The following is an 18,143-nucleotide window of genomic DNA, read 5'->3' on the forward strand; positions in this document are numbered from 1 at the left end:
CATTAAAAACACCAGTGTAACAATGTATCTGTATGGAATGTAAAAGAACATGATTGAAACGATTGCAGATTGTTGAACATATTGTGGTTTTGCGTTGATGAAAGAAGTGGGGTGGATAATAAACATGGTTGTACACTGCTACGGAAGAAATGCAGGCTCATCTACAGGAATAGGATAGAGGGAAGAGTCCAGAAGCCCATAATAGCAACTGGCCGATGCACGAATAGAAGGAAATATTGTGAAACGAGTGTGAACGATGTGTTTCGACCCAAAGAGAATGTGAGGAGACGACGAAGGAAGACGACGAAGGAATACGATAGCACGGTGATACGAGGCGAGTCGCGGCGGCGGCGGTTTTGGCAAAGGAACTACATTGCAAGGGATTAACTTGTATGCGAGACAATTCCACGGCGAAGGGCGTACCAGTAGAAAAGAACAATATAGCTACAACTCGTCTTTACCAAAAACACAACACGAACACGCAATGGGGGAGGGGGGATTAGGGTGGGGATGGGGGGAGAAGGCGACACAAGAAAGATATTGCTCTCGAGGGTGAGGGGTAACGATAGCCAGGGAGTTAAGACTGGGGGGTTGGTCCGCGTCGAAATTATTAGCCTACAAGCAGTCCGTAAAACTCCAACCACATATTTCTTCTGTGCGTATGCGACGCATCGCCATGTTGTACACACCACTTCACCGTCTCAAGGCAGACAGCATCTTCGCGAGAGTATTGATCTGACCCTTCTGGACCTTCTTCGGGCCATCAGCTTCGTCCTTGGCATTATACGTGCTGGTAAGATCCGTGGTGCTCGTGGAGGCGTCTCGACGGGGGTACTCTGGCGATCTTTGCGCGGGAACGCGCTCGTTGATAGTATCAAGCTTGAGGTCCTTGGGCTTGCGTGTACGTTGCTTGCGGACTGGTGGGGAACCGAAGATATCACCGACGGGATTGGGATGCAGACCACGAGGGAGCTCGTTCAATTCCCATGGAACACCAGTCATGACTGAATAGGAAACACATGGTAAGCACAAAGCGAAAAAAAGCAGATGGTAATGTCCACGTACATTTGATGTTCTTCGGCAACGTGGGTGGGCGGTAGGCAGGGACGTTCGGACTGGAAGGATTTGACTTTGCACCACCCGTCCGCCAGCTTGCCGAGGAGACGCTCGTAGCAGCAGTGGACACGCTGCCCATACTCGAATTGCTGTACCTCGTAAACGCCGATGTCGAAGTGCCAGCACTCGACGTCGTGCTCATCGAGTTGCGCCAATTGCTTGAGGTCATCGAGCTAGCACTTGATGCCAATGGACGCCCGCTTCGGGTGCTGTTCGGTGAAGTGGCACGTTCGTTCCTACGTTCACGATGCGGGCTTGTTGACAAGCCGGGAGGGCCACGGCTTCTGCTTCCACCCTTGGTGGCGGGGACGCCAAGACTGTTGATGTTGACGTTGACAGAGGAAGCAGCGGGAGAGACTCTCGGGCGACGGCCCCGAGGCCAGGGAAGAGAATCATCCGAAGATGACTTGATGGAATAGGCGGATGACCCGACAGACGGCGGAGGTGCATTGAGACCCATCAGGAGGTTCGCCACATTGCTAGCAGTTGCGGAGGGGGCATCGCTGCCTTTGCTCCCGCGAGACGTTCTGCTTGTCTGAGAGCCGAAGCTCAAAACGCTGTCTGTAGGCAATGAAGGGGGAATGGACGACATAGTCGACGCGCTGTCGTCTACGTTAGGCATACTGCTTGCATTGCTGGGCATGACAGGAGCGCTCGCTTTGCCAAAGCTGAGCTTCCATTTCGAAGGCTTCTTGACGGGGACCTGTTGCGGTGCACTTGTGTTCGTGCCAGTTGATGACTTGGTCGCCGGAAGCGATGGAGGAGGGCGCGCTGGAAGGGATAGAAGAGGTGTTGGTACAGGGTACATGGCAACAGGCTCGAATGGTCGCCTACGTGAAGTAGAAGCAGACATTGAACTGGATCCTGACTTGACAGATCCATGCTTCGATGCGTGACTGAGCTCACGCGCAAGGGATTGCGACGCCACGGCGAGCGTTTCGAGGGTAGCATCTTGAGGGGTCGTCGGCGGCTGCGTGATACCCTTACCCTTTCTTGCGCCCCGCTTCCTCCGTTTGTTGGTCGATGTCGAGCGAAATTCCGTGCCTATGATACTCGTACCATCTGTCGTACCAGATGCCGCTGTGGCCAGGCTCTGATCAACATCTGCATCAACTTCCAACTCTTGAATCTGCTCCTCATCCATCACCGTCGACAGCTCGGCTGCAACCATCGCCTCCTCCCTCTCAAATGCTGGCCCAAGTGAAGGCGCCCTTGACAACGACCGGGTCTGACCACCAGCAGGTGTCAGCATAGCCATGTTCGATGCACATCTTGATGGTGGCCGTGAACAAGGCCTGTAAGAGATCTGCGTGGCTGTGGACAGCGGGTGAGCCCCGGTGAGACTTCCACTGCGACTATGTGCCACAGATCCGGGAACACCGAGGAGAGCAGGTAGGTCGCGCGCCCATTGACCGAACTCGGCTGCAGATATCCGCCGTGCATCATCCGATGGGTCTTCGAGAATACAGAAAACCCTCGTGGCGAGGAACTCTGCCACGGGACGGGTCATCCCTACGAAGCTGGACATTAGGAAGTAGACAGGGCGTTGCCTAAAATGCGTGAAAGAAGGGCAAGCTCCTTCGGAAGTATCTGTCCACGGATTGAAGTGGTACAACCTGTGGTGTTATTGTTAATTCAAATGGTGCGATACGTGAGAAGCAAAAGAACCCACATATTGATCAGCACTATGCCTAATGACCACACATCAGCTGCGCGAGGCTTGTAGATAGGTGCCATGTTGTTTCTGCATTCTGTAGTCCAAATGAGCCATCACGATCGCGCAAATGAGACGTGGTTGCCTACCGTAGCTCATATACGGTGCGCTCCCGCAATCCATATCAGACGAGTGGATATCGGTAGTTGATAAGCCAAAATCAGTCAACTTCACAATAACCTTACGCTCAATCCTTCCGTTCGGGAGCATTGAGTACCCGTCAGTGACGATAAAATTCTCGGGCTTGATATCACGGTGGAATACTTGCTGCGCATGACAGGCGGCAACAGCATCGCACATTTGGGCAAACATGGAAGAGATAAGGCGCAATCGGGTGCGGGAGAGGAGCTGGGAAGGATCGAGCGTGGACAGGAGGCTGGGCGTGGGCGGAGTGCGGGAAGGAGAGTCGGAGGGGTCAGTAGGGTAGTCAGACTCGTAGTGATCGCGAGCCTGTTCCAAAAAGTAAAAAAGGTCCTCGCCAGGAACGAATTCCAAGACGAGGAGAAGGAATGAAGACGTCTCAAGGGTGCGGTGAAGGGTGACAATGTTGGGATGAGCCTGCAGCGACTGGTGGATGGTGACCTGTGGACGAACATAACCGCGATAAGCCCACTACCGCTTTGACCCAAAAATAGCAACTTTTTTAGAGTTGATGCACTCACCTCGGACATTTGGGCGGCCAAAGCGTCGTCGTCAAGATTGGCCTTTGACAGACACTTGATAGCAAATTCACGACCATACTCTGTTCCCTGTTGACTTATGGGACCATCCATTTCCATGGACCCAAGAAGAGACATATGACCATGACCGTCGTCTGATGACGGGGAACGAGATAAGACTTCTCTAACCAGGTAGACTACAGCGTAGCTGCCGGTGCCAAGGCGCCGTACCACCTCGAATTCCTTGGCTGGTTCCACGTAGTCGGCTGCGCAAGATTGCGAGGTGGAGCCGATTGATACGAGGCGGATGGGCTCGCCCTGCAGCAGGGCATCCTCGCCGACGATGTCGCCGGGATAAAAGACGTCTTCTATTGTTGAAGAAGCGATAGAAGAGGCCCCGCTTGTCGGTCTCTCGACTGGAAGAGGCGTCGTGCCTGTGGGAAGGGGCGAAGGCAAAATCTGCCTGGACGAAATGTAGGGCGAACGTGGCAGCGGCAGCTTTGTAGATGGGGTAGGGGGTGAAGCAGAAGAAATGGATGAGTCCGAAGGTAAATTACGTGGAATATCGATTGGAGAGGGAGCAAAAAGAGGACGAATGGTTGAAGAGCGGGTTGAGGAGGACTTGGGGAGGGTTATTGGGTGGATATCATTCGGGCGACGGATATCTTTGAACTGAAAGTGCGAGAAAGGCTGCTGCTGAACTGGATACTGCAACATGGGGAGAACTGGAGTTGCTTGAATTCAGGAGACAAGACCTGCTGTGCTTGCTTCAACGGCCACGACGCATACAGTTCTCTTTTGAGGGAGGGTGGTGAGCACAATGAGGAGCTGGCGGACGGGTACGAGGAGGAGAAGGGGACTCACAAGAGGAGAAGAGAAGAGGGAGAGGGAGAGAGGAAGGGGATGGGGATGGGAGAAGGGAAAGAGAGGGATGTGACCATGTGGAGGTCGTGACTTGTTTGGGACGGGCACGCATGGCGCTTCAATCAATCATATCAAACAGCCCACATGCTCGGTTTTCCCAAAACATACACGTGTAAATACAACAAAATTCCCCAAAAATCACCAGTGGCTGTACTCGATGCCTGATCCACGATGCACCTGCACAATATCCTTACTCGGCCTTTACACGGTCGTCAAGACGGACAAAAGGCGCAATGCACCACTGGACGGCCATCATGCCGCCGGAACTGAAACCACATTGCGTGCTGCAAAGGTGTCCTCGTCCTCTGTCCAAATTGTAAGGTGTACCTGATAGCCCGGTTGCCTGGTTCATGTGCACGACGGACGTATAATAGCCTGATGTTCACAGACTACAAACTCCGGCTGCAGCATCCATAATTAGTACACAACCAGAGAAGAGAAGCAAGGCGATATAATAAACGTACTCTGTGCTTGTGGGGTCCCCAACGTGATGCCGACGTGCATCATCCGCAGCAACTCACTTTCCTCAAGCCCAGCCCTCGCTCGAGATTCTCGATAGGTTAAATGATCAGGGGCCTCGAGACTGCATGAAGTGCGAAATGCTTTCCTCTCCACCGACAGGTCAACCACCACGACGAGGCCACGTACGTGGTGGTTATCCGGCTTCAAAGCCATATCGCATTCCGCGAGCGTCGATTCATACCGCTTAACTCTTGTGTTTTACCCATGCCTTTCCACACCACTCGGCCATGCACAATGCGCGACTGCGAGCCTATAACTGTTGAGGTTGCGTGACGTCAAAACAAGGTCCAGATAGCCCATATGGCATACTTGGATTATCCGTGTCACATACTATAGCCGGCTACTGTACTCTTGATCCACTAGTCGCATGCTTGACTCCAAATACTGCTTCTGTTAGGACGAAACAAGCAATGATTAGCAAGGCAGGGCAAAATCTCGGTTGAAATGGTGAAACGAGATTCCCAAGGCCAGACAGCCAGACGCTAGTGGCCGATGCACCAAGGGACGATATGAAATAGTCCTCGCCACACACATACGCATACGTGTAAACTGAGATGAGACGCAATCGTAATGAAGGAACTCACCAAATACACATCGATCCCCCGAGCACATAACCCCTCGATAAACTTAGCGTACGCATCATACACCTCCTGGCGCTTTCGCTCCCGACCGCACCATCTCGCCTCAATTTCCGCCTGGTTACATCTCCTCACCGCTCCAACACCGCGCAGACTCACTAGATACTCTTCGTTCGCTTGTCGCACGGCCTCGACCAGCTCGACCGTGTGCGCTAACCGCGGTTCTTCCCTTCCCTCCGTATCTTCTTCCCGTCCTTCGCGATCGCGTAATGCATCGCCATCACCAACCTGGCCCACACTAGCCGCCACATTGTCATCTGGGTCCGCTTTGGCTTTCCCCTTTGTACCAGAAGCTCCACGCACGGGTTCGAGATGTCTCCAAGCCAACATGTTTACAGCTCCCGCCTCCATTCCCATGCACTCCCTCAACACAGTGAACAGGTGGCCCAAAGCCTCCTTTTTTAGCTCATCGGGGGACGGATGATTCTCGATCACTTCTTTCAACGCGGAGAATAACGATAATTTTGGTAGTGCTAGAAAACACAATGTACGGTTAGTATGATGATCTCCTATCCGTCTGGCATCATGAACATTGAGGGCATCAGGTTCAGGACCCAAGGTGCCAAGAAAAGAAAAGAGATAAAGGGCAATTCTCCGGCGAGCTAACGGCAACGGAAACGAAAGCTAAAACATCCGGGAAGTAGAATCGGCCCCGTGACAAAGTGGCAGAAACCAGTCTCAACAATACCGCCTGACTATCCCGCGACGGCCACTTGTCAAGAAACGAGAAGACAAGAATCCACGGGCATATATCCCTATCTCGACATAGGAAGGTTGCCAAGCAGCTAAGCTATAACGGCATTAAGCTCGCCTGAGAATTGGAGCCATGTGGACGACTCGCAGTCGTGTCGCTGCCAACGCTCGGCTAACGAGAACGAGGCCTACCCCAGAGGACGCCTCTTGAAGCCCGTAGGGAGGTACCGCTCCAGTGACTGAGGCGGTAGCGCCCCGTCCTCCGCCTACATGTGGCACAACGAAAGCCAGGACGCCAGAACGCCACAAACTGAGCCGATATGCCGATATCAGCTTCAAGGAGCCATTAAACCTCCCCCTGACAGGTTACAGGAACGTCTAACGCCCCCGTCAGTCCAGCGGAGGACGAGAGAAAACGTGATTCGCAGCAAGGATGACGATAGGCTGCAGCGACCCAAAGATAATATGGGTTTAAGCAGCCTGACGCCACAAACGCGGACGACGCTGAGTGGTGAACGGGGCGCACCACAAGGGGATCGGTACCGCAAACAGCGGAGCATGGATGCAACAAGTGATGATAAGAAGGGTATTAAATGTGTCATATGACGGTTTTAGAAGTGGACGTGGATAATAAAGGAAATGAAGCTCGAAGGGACGGGCAAAGAAGAGAAACGCCGCAAATAGAGAGACGCACCTTCTGCAGCAGCAGTGATCACTGTTTTAACGATAGCGCCTTTCATTATGTGCAGCCGAGCCGATTGACCCTCGCCCCCGTCCTGGTTAGCGATGCGTTCCATTTCGGCTTCTTCCTCCATGCCCTTTTCAACCGGACGGACGTCTTCCATGCCTTCATCTGCTCCTGCGACGAGGCTGGACAGCCCTGTATCCCTGTCTGCATCGTTGCTTACCTCCTCATGGTCTTTCTCTTTCCCTGATCTCCTACCCCCAGTCGATATAGTCCCCTTCTGTATTCCCAGCACCTCCCATCGCCTTCGCAATCCCTCAATAAAACTCAGTTCCATTCGCACCCATTCCCGCCACATGTCGACGCTTTCTTTGTTGAGTCGAATGCCTCTCTGCAGGAGAACGCGAGCCGCAGAAGGCGACTGAGATGTGGATAATTCGTGTTCGGCGGCGAGGATGTAAAGGGACGGTGTCGAAGGATGGAGATGTATCGCGCTAAAAGTCAAGAGCAGATTAGATGGCGGGATAGTACACCGACGCTAAGCCTTGAGGAATTAAGGTCCAAGGTTTGAATAGCTGCGACATAGATAAGATGAGCGAAACGAGCCACTCACACTCACCGTGCGCATATGCGGCCGACCAACGACCTGGCCCCTTCTTTCTTTGCAAGTTCAATGTATTGTATCCACAGTCCAACATCGTCTTTGAACTTTTTGAGCGCACGTTCAAAGATGTGAAATTGCCGGCGAACGATAGAATACGAGGATATCGTCGGGGGTCGCGTATCGATTTCTAAAGTGTATGAATTGAATTACCACAGTCCATTCCACGAGACGATTCAGAGACTCACTGAGCCTTTCTATTCGTTTCTTCCTGAGCTCTTCCAAGGTCATTTCATATGTCACATAGCGTATGTAGTCGGCCTTCTTCGCGACGCGTCGCACTAGTACGGTTTCGAACGCGGTACGTCGCTTCACGATTTCTTTAGTCTCTTGCTATGCAAATGGAGCGTATTAGCGAGACATCGCTCCGATATTGCGCATCGCGGCTCACTGGAGTAAAAATGCCTTTCTCTACTAAATCTTTGAGCTCATCGAGCATCTAGAAGCAAACCATTATCAACTGATCACTTCGCTGGTACTGAGTCAAATTACCTGCTCCTGCTCGAACTGAACTCTCTCCATGATGGCGAAGTTGAAGGGACAGTGGAAAGTAGAGATTGAGACCTCCTATGTCGAAACTTTTGTGGTCCACCTGTGGATGTTTGCCGTTTGCGGAAGGATATTCCCACGTGTCCACAAACACGGACACCAAACAGCGTCAGTCGCCGGTTGTTGAAGAACGTCCGCATCGTCTGCAAAAATGCCCAAACCACACAAATCCTCTGGCCAGAGCCAGCTCAGAGCTCATTCACGCAATTCCTCGGCTGCAAAACTTGGATTAAATCTGCAGCTTACGCAGAACGACCTCCAGCCAAGAAAAGGATACGCCCAATACGCCCATGAGCTCGTTTGTGCTATATCTGTTATCTGCACCGCTTCTTTTCTGATTCCCTTTCATGCAGAACCACACCACGAAACCGGCGATTCCACGAACGAATAGTGCCATTCGCGCTGTACCGAGCAAGGACCATGTCCCACCTGCCCAGCCGAAACGCAAGGTCTCAGAGCAGACACAACATAAGCTACACGTACCGAATTATCGACCGAATGGGAAACCCAAGGCTGGGTTCATGATAGCAAGCCCTGCGGACGAGGACGACGAGGACGATGAAGATGCTTGGATATCCACTGAAAGTGGTGCCGTCACTCCCAGCGGCCACGAATCGGAATCGGACGATTCTGACGCTGCCACTCAGGCGCGCACACCCATCGATAAGCCGAAAGTCGTCAAGCCCTTGAACAGTACTTACGATAAGCCCAAACCACCGCTGACACTCCATCTCGACGATCCCCGACCTCTGGATCGAGTAGAGCTTCTGACAAATGGCTTCTCTGATCTGACAGCCATCGAAGACCCAAGGAGGGATGCAGTTAAACCAGATGGTCCGACTACTACAGCCCGTCCGTTGGGAGAAGCTATACGTACAGCGCCTCCTGCCCATGACCAATTCCCAACGACAGCGGTCCAACAGGAAGTGACTCAGCTTCGACCACCGGAGCAACCCCCCTCTCCTTCCACGGCTCCTCCTTCGCCTATTCCCTCTGCACCGTCCTCTCGTCCAGCAAGCAAACGCTGGTCAAGACCACCATCCATGCTCTCCACAATCAGCAAAGCAGATCACCAACCCCATCCACTTCGCCCCCATCCCCTCATTCGTGGCAATTCATATGGCCAGCCGAGCCACTCCATTGCAAAGCCTACCCCGCTAGCCCCCCTCACCGTCATCTCTGAACCCTCTGCATCTAATTCACATTCGGCCGTAACCCTGACCGAAGAACGCTCAACCTCACCTACCAGTATGAAGACAGATACTGCTTCACCCGGCTCTCCGAGACATTCATATCGCCGCACCTCCGTTTCTTCCGCTCGTTCTGTCGCTACGCTCCCCGCCACATCCACCACCGCAACTCTTTCCCAACCCTGGACTCCATTAATGTATTCGCGCTCGAATGATCGCCAGCGCACGTTGTCCACCCTGTCTACATCATCCTCGTCCGCAGCCATATCTTCCCTTGCCCATCTTCCTTCCATCACGAGACCCCCGACTCCCCAGAAAGTCTCGTTTTTCCCCCCACTCAACCCATATTCGGATCCAGAGAAGATACACCCGCACCTTCCCTCGCCGTATGTGTTCGCACACGCAAGTGTCCTGGCAAAGAGAAATCCCCTTAGGGAGTCCTATGACCGTGTCATGCTCGCGAAGCACGCCAAATAAGCCGGCAGTAGTAAATAATGGATGCATCTATATTTTTTAACTTTGATTATGGCATGATAATGTGAGTCTATCTCTTCGCCGGCGTTGCTCTTTCCCCTCTCATCTCTTCCCTTGATAGTAGGTTCAGGAACATTCCGATTATATGTACCATAAGTAATAGTCACTTGGCATAGGACAGTGTCAGGAAGTCCACTCGTTTCGCTCTCGATACCATGTATATCAGTCCCATAGTTCTCAGGCGCACTTTCTTTGCTTTCAATGTTATCGTACATACGATCTGTACTTAGCGTGGGGGCTTGATACTCAGAAAGCCAGTCAGTGCTGCTGATTCTGGGTTAGGATTGATCATAGATCCAGTGAGAACTGACGGCAAGATCAACAGTTCTGCAAGTCCAGTAAAATTTACAACTTCGCCGGAACGCTAGAAGCCAGCAATCTGTATTCTTCTCTACACGCCGGGCCACGAAGCCGACCAATTTTCTATTGGTTACTCTTCTTCCTCATCGCTGCTGGATTCCGGGACGTCGTCGTCCTCGGAATCAGAAAGTCTCTGGTGATTTGGATTCGCGACTAGTAGATCCTCAGAGCTCCCGTTCCGGGTTTCTAACAGACTCTTATAAGCAAGAACAACCAGCCGCGTATGGGGGAAAGGGACCTTTGGTTTTCCTGGATTCTTCGTATTGCTTCTCCAGGTCGGCGATGATCGTGTCCTGCATGGCGAACACTTCTTCAGCGGTTGTGCATTCTCGGTATCTCTTGATATACAGCCTAAAGATGCCGTCAACCTGATTGAAACACAGACCATAGGCATACACCTACTCGTTAACTTTGTAAAAGCTTGCGCCCCAGCCAAATCCATCGAGCAGCTTTTCTGCATACTCGTCAAATCCAGTTATGTAAAACGCAGCAGCCAAAGCCTCGACGCAGTTCAGCCGCCATGGTTTGCCGTAGTTGGTGGGGTTGGTTGCCATTAGATACGGCACTGCGCTGAATGTAAGCCGACGATCAGCTGGTACATAAGGAGGGTACATACATAGTCGCTCGTTTGGGCTGGCTATTTTATTGAATGGGACGTCTTCCAGACGTGCCCAAGAGCATTCTACTACAGCCAGGCCATTGTTCTCGATTATTTCACGGTCAGATGGACTAATAACCCGGGTTCCTTTCGGCCTGTAACGTGAACTCAGCAATTTCTTACCACTTGACTACGGACTGAACCACTCACGATACGACGACGCCTCGGAATCGAGATCCCACTCTCAGTTCCTTGATTAAGCCCAAGCGTGACAGTTTCTTTCCTGAGCACCGTCGGGGATCGCAATGATCAAAGTCCTGAATAAAAACTCAGTGTATGAAGCCAGCGCGGGGGATAAGGCTCACCCACATGGCTACAGGAACTTTGATCTTGACCTCGGGTACTTCATCTCCTGGTAAAATTTTGAGCTACAGCTTAAACGACCGGCATAGTGAAGACCACCTACCTGTCTCCTCGTCTCCCTCTTCTTCGGCATTCTCTGGCGACATTTGGACGACGTCTGACGAACGTCCTTCCGAGAGGGATGCCTTCCAACGAGAGGGTCGACCTTTGTGTCCCGCGCCTCTCTTGTGAGATGACTTTGACGGTCCTTGTTTCGATCCTTTAGCCATTAGTGACCGTCGAGAACAAGTTGAAAAGATAAGATAAGATTGGACGTACTTCTCATATCATGTGACCGCCACGAACTCAAGTTGGGTCGCAGCAAGTCTTCGTGTCGCCAACCACGGTATTCATTTCTTCCTTCTAGACTTGCAGGTTCAACGATGTGGCTCTCGGATGCTCAGAGTATGTGTATCTTCCCAGCTCAAGCGCGAAATCTTGCCTAATCACGTATTTCTCGACAGAAATTGGCGTTGCTCTCACATCCTTTGGAGGGCTTTTCATGATGCTAGGCATTGTGCTCTTCTTTGACGGCGCCCTGCTTGCTCTTGGCAATGTGAGGGACACACACCGTTGAGAAGAATTGACGCTAATAGCATAAATGCAGCTCCTCTTCCTGTCTGGCATCACTCTAATTATTGGCCCAACGAAAACATTCTACTTCTTCGCGCGCAAGCAAAAGATTCGTGGGACAGCTTGTTTCCTGGGCGGCATCTTGCTCGTATTCCTCAAATGGCCGTTCATTGGAGTCATTGTTGAAGTATTTGGGTTCTTGAATCTATTTGGGTGCGTGAATGGTCAATCCTGTACGAGTTACTTCCACTAATTCGAACTCGGCGGCTGCAGGGACTTCTTCCCTGTTATCGTGACCTTCCTGCGTCAGCTTCCATTTATTGGGAACTTGCTCTCGTTACCGTTTATCAGCACAGTGAGTCTGCTTGGGAGGTTGCTGGGGTTACTCTAACTCTATATATTATATAATAGGTGGTAGATCGGGTAGCTGGGTCTCGTACGTCCGCTGTATGATCGTATCATTATCCAATTCTTTCGCATTGCTCCGCCGAACATACCTCCAGCAAATAGGCTCATCCCTCATGTTCAACAATATCAAGTCGCAAAAAAATACATATAGATCTGGTCATGAAGTCGTAGCATTCCCTAATATGATACATAATCTCAGGCAACCTCGATGTAGTCCGTGCTAGACTTCTCCTTCGGATTCTCACTTTCTTCCTCGGATGTCGATGAGCGGCGCTCGACTTTCTCCACGCGGCGTTGTTCGACTTCATCAATGGTGCGGAAGCGGAATTTCTCCTTGACAGTCTGATCAATGACGAGACCGCTGAAGATAGTGGTTAGCACGCGACATGAAGACCGAAGCGGAGGACATACGCCGCGTATATGGTCATCACGACATATCCTGTGAATGGTACGAGGTACGAGCGACGGGTGGACAAGCTGTCAGCGAGCGCGCCTTGCGAAGGTGGGTACCAAGCTCCCCCTCCAACCCCCTTGAGTACCAGTCAGCAGTGATCCCTACACCAAGGTGTTCGCGTCTATTTACCATTACGATTAGGGCGGAACCGTGCTTGGTGTGTACTCCGAGGTTCTTTGTGCCCAGTGTAAAAATACACTAATAGACGGGGATCAGTCACACTTGTGCGTAAGGCCCAGATGGGTAACTTGCCGGATAGCAAATCGATTCGAAGAAGAACAGAGCATATAAACTTCCAACGCCTCCCCAACCAGGAAGTAGAGCCACCAATAGCGAAAACAGCACGCACATGGAGGCGTAGAAAGTTAGCAGGAGTGCAGGGTCAACGTAGCGCAGGATCAGGACTCCGACGAAGCTAATTGCTAAGTAAGACTTCCATATCATACACAAGGAAATGAGACATACCGTCCTACGGTGAAGGTCACTTGGCACAGGGAAAACATTGTGCTAGCTTTCGAAGAACTGATACCGAGTCCTTGTTCCGTCAGGAAGTTGACCACAAATGAGGCGACGCCAACTTGTGCACCACTGAGTCATCCATGCGCTAGGTTCAGAAATGAACAGGTCGGCTAGGGTAGCAGAGGACGCACACATAACACATCTGTGCCACGAAACCAAAGATGCAGCGATATTGCTTCCAGAACGGCTCCTTATCGGATTCAATGCCCACTTCGTGAATCTCAGCCGCCAAAGCTTCTTCCGTTATCTCAGGCAGCGGGCAGAAGCTATCCCATGCATTTGTCAGAACGGAGATATGATCAGTGACCTAAGAAATAGACTCACTAGAACAGCACATTGAGCACAATCCCCAAACCCGCAACCGCGAGGTAAACCCTAAGTTATGTCATCAGTGATTCGTGTAGCGAAGGTTAGAATTCCGTAATCAGACTGTACCATTGAACAGTGTCTAGCTTCGTGGCATTCTCACCGAGGAAGAACCATCGTGCGGCGATAAGAGGTCCGGTGAAGCTAGCCACGCCCTGAAAACCCTGACTGAAGTTGAGACGCGCTGCAGCATATTTGGGGGAACCGAGAACAGAGATGTAGGAGTTAGCGGCGACCTCCAACGTAGCAAGACCGCAGCCTGGGGGAATATTTAGAACACGTTTTATATTTAGGGACTGATAACTCACCAATGACGAAAGTGCAACCAACAAACCCGCCATACTGTTGGAATTTTGCCGATGGCCAAAAGAATATTGCACCTGGAGATAAGGTGACTCAGAGGGGGTACGGGGAGGTAGAATATGGGTCATACCCAGACTATACAGCGACAAACCAAGGTGGATCCCTTTCTGTGAAGCAGTCAGCGAGATCTAATGTTATCCAACACGCGACGATAGGAATACCTTATACCCATATCTTCTCATCTGTAGTAAGTATTAGCCGAACAGGATCAATGTATATCTTGGAAGTGGTACGCACAAAAGCACCGGCAACCGGTGCAAAGAATATATATGCTCCCTTTTCAGAACTTAGTATACGAAACAACCGAAAGACGTGAACTGTCACGCACAAAGTAGGCGAATTGAAGGAGCGTTGACCTTGTCTTCGAGATATGAAATATGTCCTGAAAGTGGGCGTTGAGGACATCAAGCAGCTATGGTAATGATCCGTGAACATCATGGTCTAGTCGACGGTGCCGCTATACGTACGCCGTAAGCGAAGCCCCCTGTGTTGTATAAGACTCGGATGAATCCTCTAAAGTTCACCAGATATTAAAACGTACATGTGAAGAAGAGTGATGTGACGAGACTGAAGGCGAATAACCATTCTCCTCTTGACAACTGGGATCCTGTAGATGACGCGGTCAGTCGCAGAAGCAACAGGGGGCTGAATGGATCTACCTGTCGTTCCTTGGATAGCCATAGCACCTTCGTATGATGGGGCACTTCAAAGAGATAGAAACGCGGGCGTGGATCTTAAGAAGCCCTTGCATCGGCATTTGACCGGTTCATCGCACGCCAGTGGGGGAGGTGTGTGAAGAAGCTTTCGGTCACAGGTCTTGCGCAAGAGAGAAGTGATGTGTAGGGTTTCGGAGGTCAACCCATTTCAAGGAAATGCAGCAGCGGTCCGAGCCTCGATGTCAGTCTTTTGACAGAGGAGTGGGCCTAATGGATTTTGAAGGTCCATGACGGGCCGTCGTTTGTCAGAGGCTTACTAGCCGGTGGGGAATTTCTCCACGGACGTATGACTGGAATTAACGTCGGCATGCAACATGCCCTGCGGCAAAAGATTGCGCCAAGGCTAAGCATGGCCGCACTGATACTCGTTTAACGAGTGAAAATTTATCATATTAATATAACGCGTTTGATTCAACAGGCTGCAAAATGGATGGTTTCACGTGAGTAAAGGTATCTACCGCAAGTACACAACATACCATGAGGGATGAACTGCTGCAGTATCTCAAGGTCGGTTCCTAGTAGTATAACCTGAATCCCTGACTCCAGCCTACTGATACTGATCAGACTCGATATGGTGTCGTCAAAAGCCAGTTTCCGGGAGAAGGACGCCGACGGTGGCAAATTCGGGCGCTGAAAGAGCTCTGGAACGACCCAAACGCGTTGACAACCAATGCTGATTCCTTTTCAACACCGGTGGTGACTATACACGCGTATTTGGAGTCCAGATTCACCAGTATTGACGCGATTGCAGGAGGTACTGCAGGACCCCGATCCTTTTGATCACATCACAAAGGACTGCGCCGAGTTGGGCATCCTGCTGCGAACTGATTTTGCTAACGAGGCTGCATGGCAAGACTTCGTTGCCCGACTCCAAGCGGCAGAGAAAGACTTCATTGCGTCGTTGAAGGAACAAGAGACAGTCGCCGACAAATCAACTGAGGGAGATGGTGGTGGCGCAGACGAAAGCAAGATGGACGTCTCCGACTCGGAATCGGACGACGACGAGAGTTCCCCGATCATCAAACTCATCTCGCCGGATGCAGCAGACGAACGAGCTCGATTCACGAATATCTCGAACCTCACCGCGCTGCGCCTCTTCAACGATGTCGACATACGGCCTGCACCGACGCCATCAACTCCCAGGGACCGCATATCCCCTCCAAATCCACTCATAGATGTTCGAGGCTGGCAAGAGGTCTATTCTGGCGTTGGCCTCTGGATATACGACGCCAAGTCTAACACGGACCAATGTGTACGGCAAGTTAGCCAGGAAGGACATTTCTATGGCACAGCTACGTGAGGCCGATTTCTTCTGACTATGCGCCAGATCACTGATGAGTCGGTCACTAGCGGCGATAGCTGGCGCGCCAGAGTGTCGCATGTAAGCGAGCTGCAATTCAACATGGCAGTCTCAGGAATGAGAATCAACTTCGGGGAACTCGACCGTTGGGACTACAGCGAGAGGAAACGCAATCTCGATGAAGCGGCCACCCCCATATAGTTAGGCGTGCCAGTGCAACTAGTCATGAATAAAAACACATATGGACATCGCGCGCGTAAGAATAGTTGGAGTTAATTTTTGGGTTGTGCGGCGAATGGATGCACTACTGCATGTAGATAGAAGCACAAGACGCCTCGACCCCCTCAGCCAGCTCATGAGATCACAGTCCAGACCCGCAGTTTGTTATCCGTGAAACCAGCGAACAGTGTCTGACCATCGGCGGACCAGGCGATCGACACGCACTCGGGTTGCCGGGAGTCCTCACCAACGTCAGTGTAGGTAGGCTTGAGCTCATCGACGATGGACCTATACGTGAATGAGAAACGAGGAACGCCAACAGCTGGTAAGGCCAGCAAGACCCATTACTCACTTGCTCTCGAGATCGAATATCTTGACGCAGCTGCTGGTGGCAGCGCAGAGCCAGTAGCGGTTGGGGGAGAAGACGAGGGCATTGACGATGTCACCGGCTTCGAGCGAGTACAGGTGCTTGCCCTCGTTCAAGTCCCAGAGCATGGTTATGCCGTCCTTGCCACCTGAGGCGGCGAGGGAACCATCGGGGGAGACGGAGACGGTGTTGATGTAACCGGTGTGGCCGTAGTGATTGGTCTTTAGCTTGAACTTGGAGAGTTCCCAGACCTTTGAAAGAATTAATCAGTGGACAATTCTAACGAATGTAGAATCAAAATAAAATCAGAGATCTTGGTGGAAAATTAGTCTCATTGGGTGTATACCCTCTGAAGTAGCAAATATAATATTCTAACATCATCTAGACCTGAGCTGGGACGTGCAACTCACCTTGACAACTTTGTCCCATCCGCAGGACACGATAACTGGGTTGGAGACATTGGGGCTGAAGCGCACGCATGATACCCTTCAAAGGGATGCGTAAGAATTAGTGGGCTAAGTATCATCTTTCAACGCACCACTCAGAGTGGCCATCATCCTTTATGTCATATTTGCACTCTCCCAAAGTATTCCAGAGCTTGATGGATCGATCGCGCGAACCCGAGACGATCTGTCGGTTATCGGCGCTGAAGCTGACCGACAGGACATCGGAGGTATGACCAACGAAACGACGCGTCGTCATTCCAGTGTTGAGGTCCCAGAGACGGAGGGTGTGGTCCCATGAGGAAGAGAGCGCGAATTGGCCATCTGAAGAGATAACGACATCGGAAACGAAGTGGTTGTGGCCGTGGAGGATCCTTTTCGGGTATCCGTATGTGTCCTCATCACGGGTAAGCTGCCAGACGATGATAGTCTTGTCTGGTCAAGGCCACCTATATTAGACTGGTGAAAACATATGTTCAGAGGTGACAATCACCTCGGGATGCGGTCAGAATCATGTCTGGGTTTTCGGAGGAGGTGGCGATGGCGGTGACCCACCCCTTGTGGCCCTCCATGGTGCCGAGAAAGCGCAAAGATTCCGCCATATTGGATATTGAGTGTTGTAGCTGCGACGGTCAACGATGAGGCAGTCGACGATGAGCAACTTTCCGTCACAGCCAGCCACCGTGACCATGGGCTATACAGTTCTCGGGAGATCCCGTGTCACGCATATCTTGGATGTCGTTGGACTTGTTCAAACAGCTTTTCCGAAATTTCAGTGGTGAGCACGGAGTTTTCACGTTTGTCCCCTTCGTGATGCATGGATATTTATATTTGCTACTTCAGAGGGCTCTGCCCTATGAGACAACATTTCCACCAAGATCTCTGATTTATCTTGCCTCTCATTGCCGAAGCCAAGCTTTCTAACTCTCATTTTCCTAGGTATCGCCCCTCAGCTAAATGATCCTCCGTCCGATTCGAATAGAGAAGGAGTGACCAGCGTCGGTATCTGCGACATATAGAGTAGATCTGTGAATGTGAATACTACTTACTCTCTGACCTGCGTAATATACGAACTTCAGCACGGCCTGTGGCCCCTGTCTCGTTGGCGCCCTTAGATTTCGAGCGCCTGCGGCCAGGATATGTCTCGAACAGCCTTCAGAGTTCACCTTC

At 51.4% G+C, this 18,143-nt stretch overlaps 7 protein-coding genes across 7 annotated transcripts; 3 read left to right on the forward strand and 4 right to left on the reverse strand.

Annotated features, from left to right (window-relative positions):
- Positions 1-693: 693 nt before the first annotated feature.
- PC9H_007666 (uncharacterized protein) lies at positions 694-8,134 on the reverse strand (the record flags this gene model as incomplete). The annotated part of the gene is made up of 11 exons (XM_036777194.1): positions 694-1,004; positions 1,066-2,732; positions 2,789-2,867; positions 2,920-3,412; positions 3,493-4,197; positions 5,673-6,046; positions 6,961-7,445; positions 7,571-7,742; positions 7,801-7,945; positions 8,004-8,051; positions 8,105-8,134. The coding sequence occupies 11 exons, from the start codon at positions 8,132-8,134 to the stop codon at positions 694-696; spliced, it is 4,509 nt and encodes a 1,502-aa protein (XP_036630814.1).
- Positions 8,135-8,312: 178 nt separating this feature from the next.
- Positions 8,313-9,828, forward strand: PC9H_007667 (uncharacterized protein; the record flags this gene model as incomplete). Its single annotated transcript, XM_036777195.1, has 2 exons — positions 8,313-8,459; positions 8,515-9,828. 2 exons carry the CDS (start codon positions 8,313-8,315, stop codon positions 9,826-9,828), a joined length of 1,461 nt encoding a protein of 486 aa, XP_036630815.1.
- A 487-nt stretch (positions 9,829-10,315) lies between these two features.
- TSR3 (ribosome biogenesis protein tsr3) lies at positions 10,316-11,475 on the reverse strand (the record flags this gene model as incomplete). The annotated part of the gene is made up of 7 exons (XM_036777196.1): positions 10,316-10,431; positions 10,484-10,596; positions 10,648-10,810; positions 10,862-10,998; positions 11,054-11,160; positions 11,209-11,255; positions 11,310-11,475. 7 exons carry the CDS (start codon positions 11,473-11,475, stop codon positions 10,316-10,318), a joined length of 849 nt encoding a protein of 282 aa, XP_036630816.1.
- Positions 11,476-11,628: 153 nt separating this feature from the next.
- GOT1 (Golgi Transport) lies at positions 11,629-12,271 on the forward strand (the record flags this gene model as incomplete). The annotated part of the gene is made up of 5 exons (XM_036777197.1): positions 11,629-11,650; positions 11,710-11,801; positions 11,853-12,031; positions 12,092-12,173; positions 12,230-12,271. 5 exons carry the CDS (start codon positions 11,629-11,631, stop codon positions 12,269-12,271), a joined length of 417 nt encoding a protein of 138 aa, XP_036630817.1.
- A 150-nt stretch (positions 12,272-12,421) lies between these two features.
- Positions 12,422-14,609, reverse strand: PC9H_007670 (uncharacterized protein; the record flags this gene model as incomplete). The annotated part of the gene is made up of 16 exons (XM_036777198.1): positions 12,422-12,587; positions 12,638-12,756; positions 12,810-12,878; positions 12,933-13,095; positions 13,146-13,268; positions 13,331-13,465; positions 13,524-13,574; positions 13,635-13,824; positions 13,874-13,945; positions 13,999-14,035; positions 14,090-14,110; positions 14,166-14,204; positions 14,257-14,340; positions 14,396-14,412; positions 14,470-14,535; positions 14,588-14,609. The coding sequence occupies 16 exons, from the start codon at positions 14,607-14,609 to the stop codon at positions 12,422-12,424; spliced, it is 1,374 nt and encodes a 457-aa protein (XP_036630818.1).
- A 512-nt stretch (positions 14,610-15,121) lies between these two features.
- PC9H_007671 (uncharacterized protein) lies at positions 15,122-16,145 on the forward strand (the record flags this gene model as incomplete). Its single annotated transcript, XM_036777199.1, has 4 exons — positions 15,122-15,151; positions 15,209-15,352; positions 15,396-15,940; positions 15,995-16,145. 4 exons carry the CDS (start codon positions 15,122-15,124, stop codon positions 16,143-16,145), a joined length of 870 nt encoding a protein of 289 aa, XP_036630819.1.
- A 152-nt stretch (positions 16,146-16,297) lies between these two features.
- Positions 16,298-17,575, reverse strand: CPC2 (cross-pathway control WD-repeat protein cpc2; the record flags this gene model as incomplete). Its single annotated transcript, XM_036777200.1, has 5 exons — positions 16,298-16,451; positions 16,516-16,781; positions 16,941-17,016; positions 17,069-17,408; positions 17,467-17,575. 5 exons carry the CDS (start codon positions 17,573-17,575, stop codon positions 16,298-16,300), a joined length of 945 nt encoding a protein of 314 aa, XP_036630820.1.
- Between the last annotated feature and the right edge of the window lie 568 nt (positions 17,576-18,143).

This window comes from Pleurotus ostreatus (assembly GCF_014466165.1).
Source record: "Pleurotus ostreatus strain PC9 chromosome Unknown scaffold_5, whole genome shotgun sequence".
Lineage (NCBI taxonomy): Eukaryota > Fungi > Basidiomycota > Agaricomycetes > Agaricales > Pleurotaceae > Pleurotus > Pleurotus ostreatus.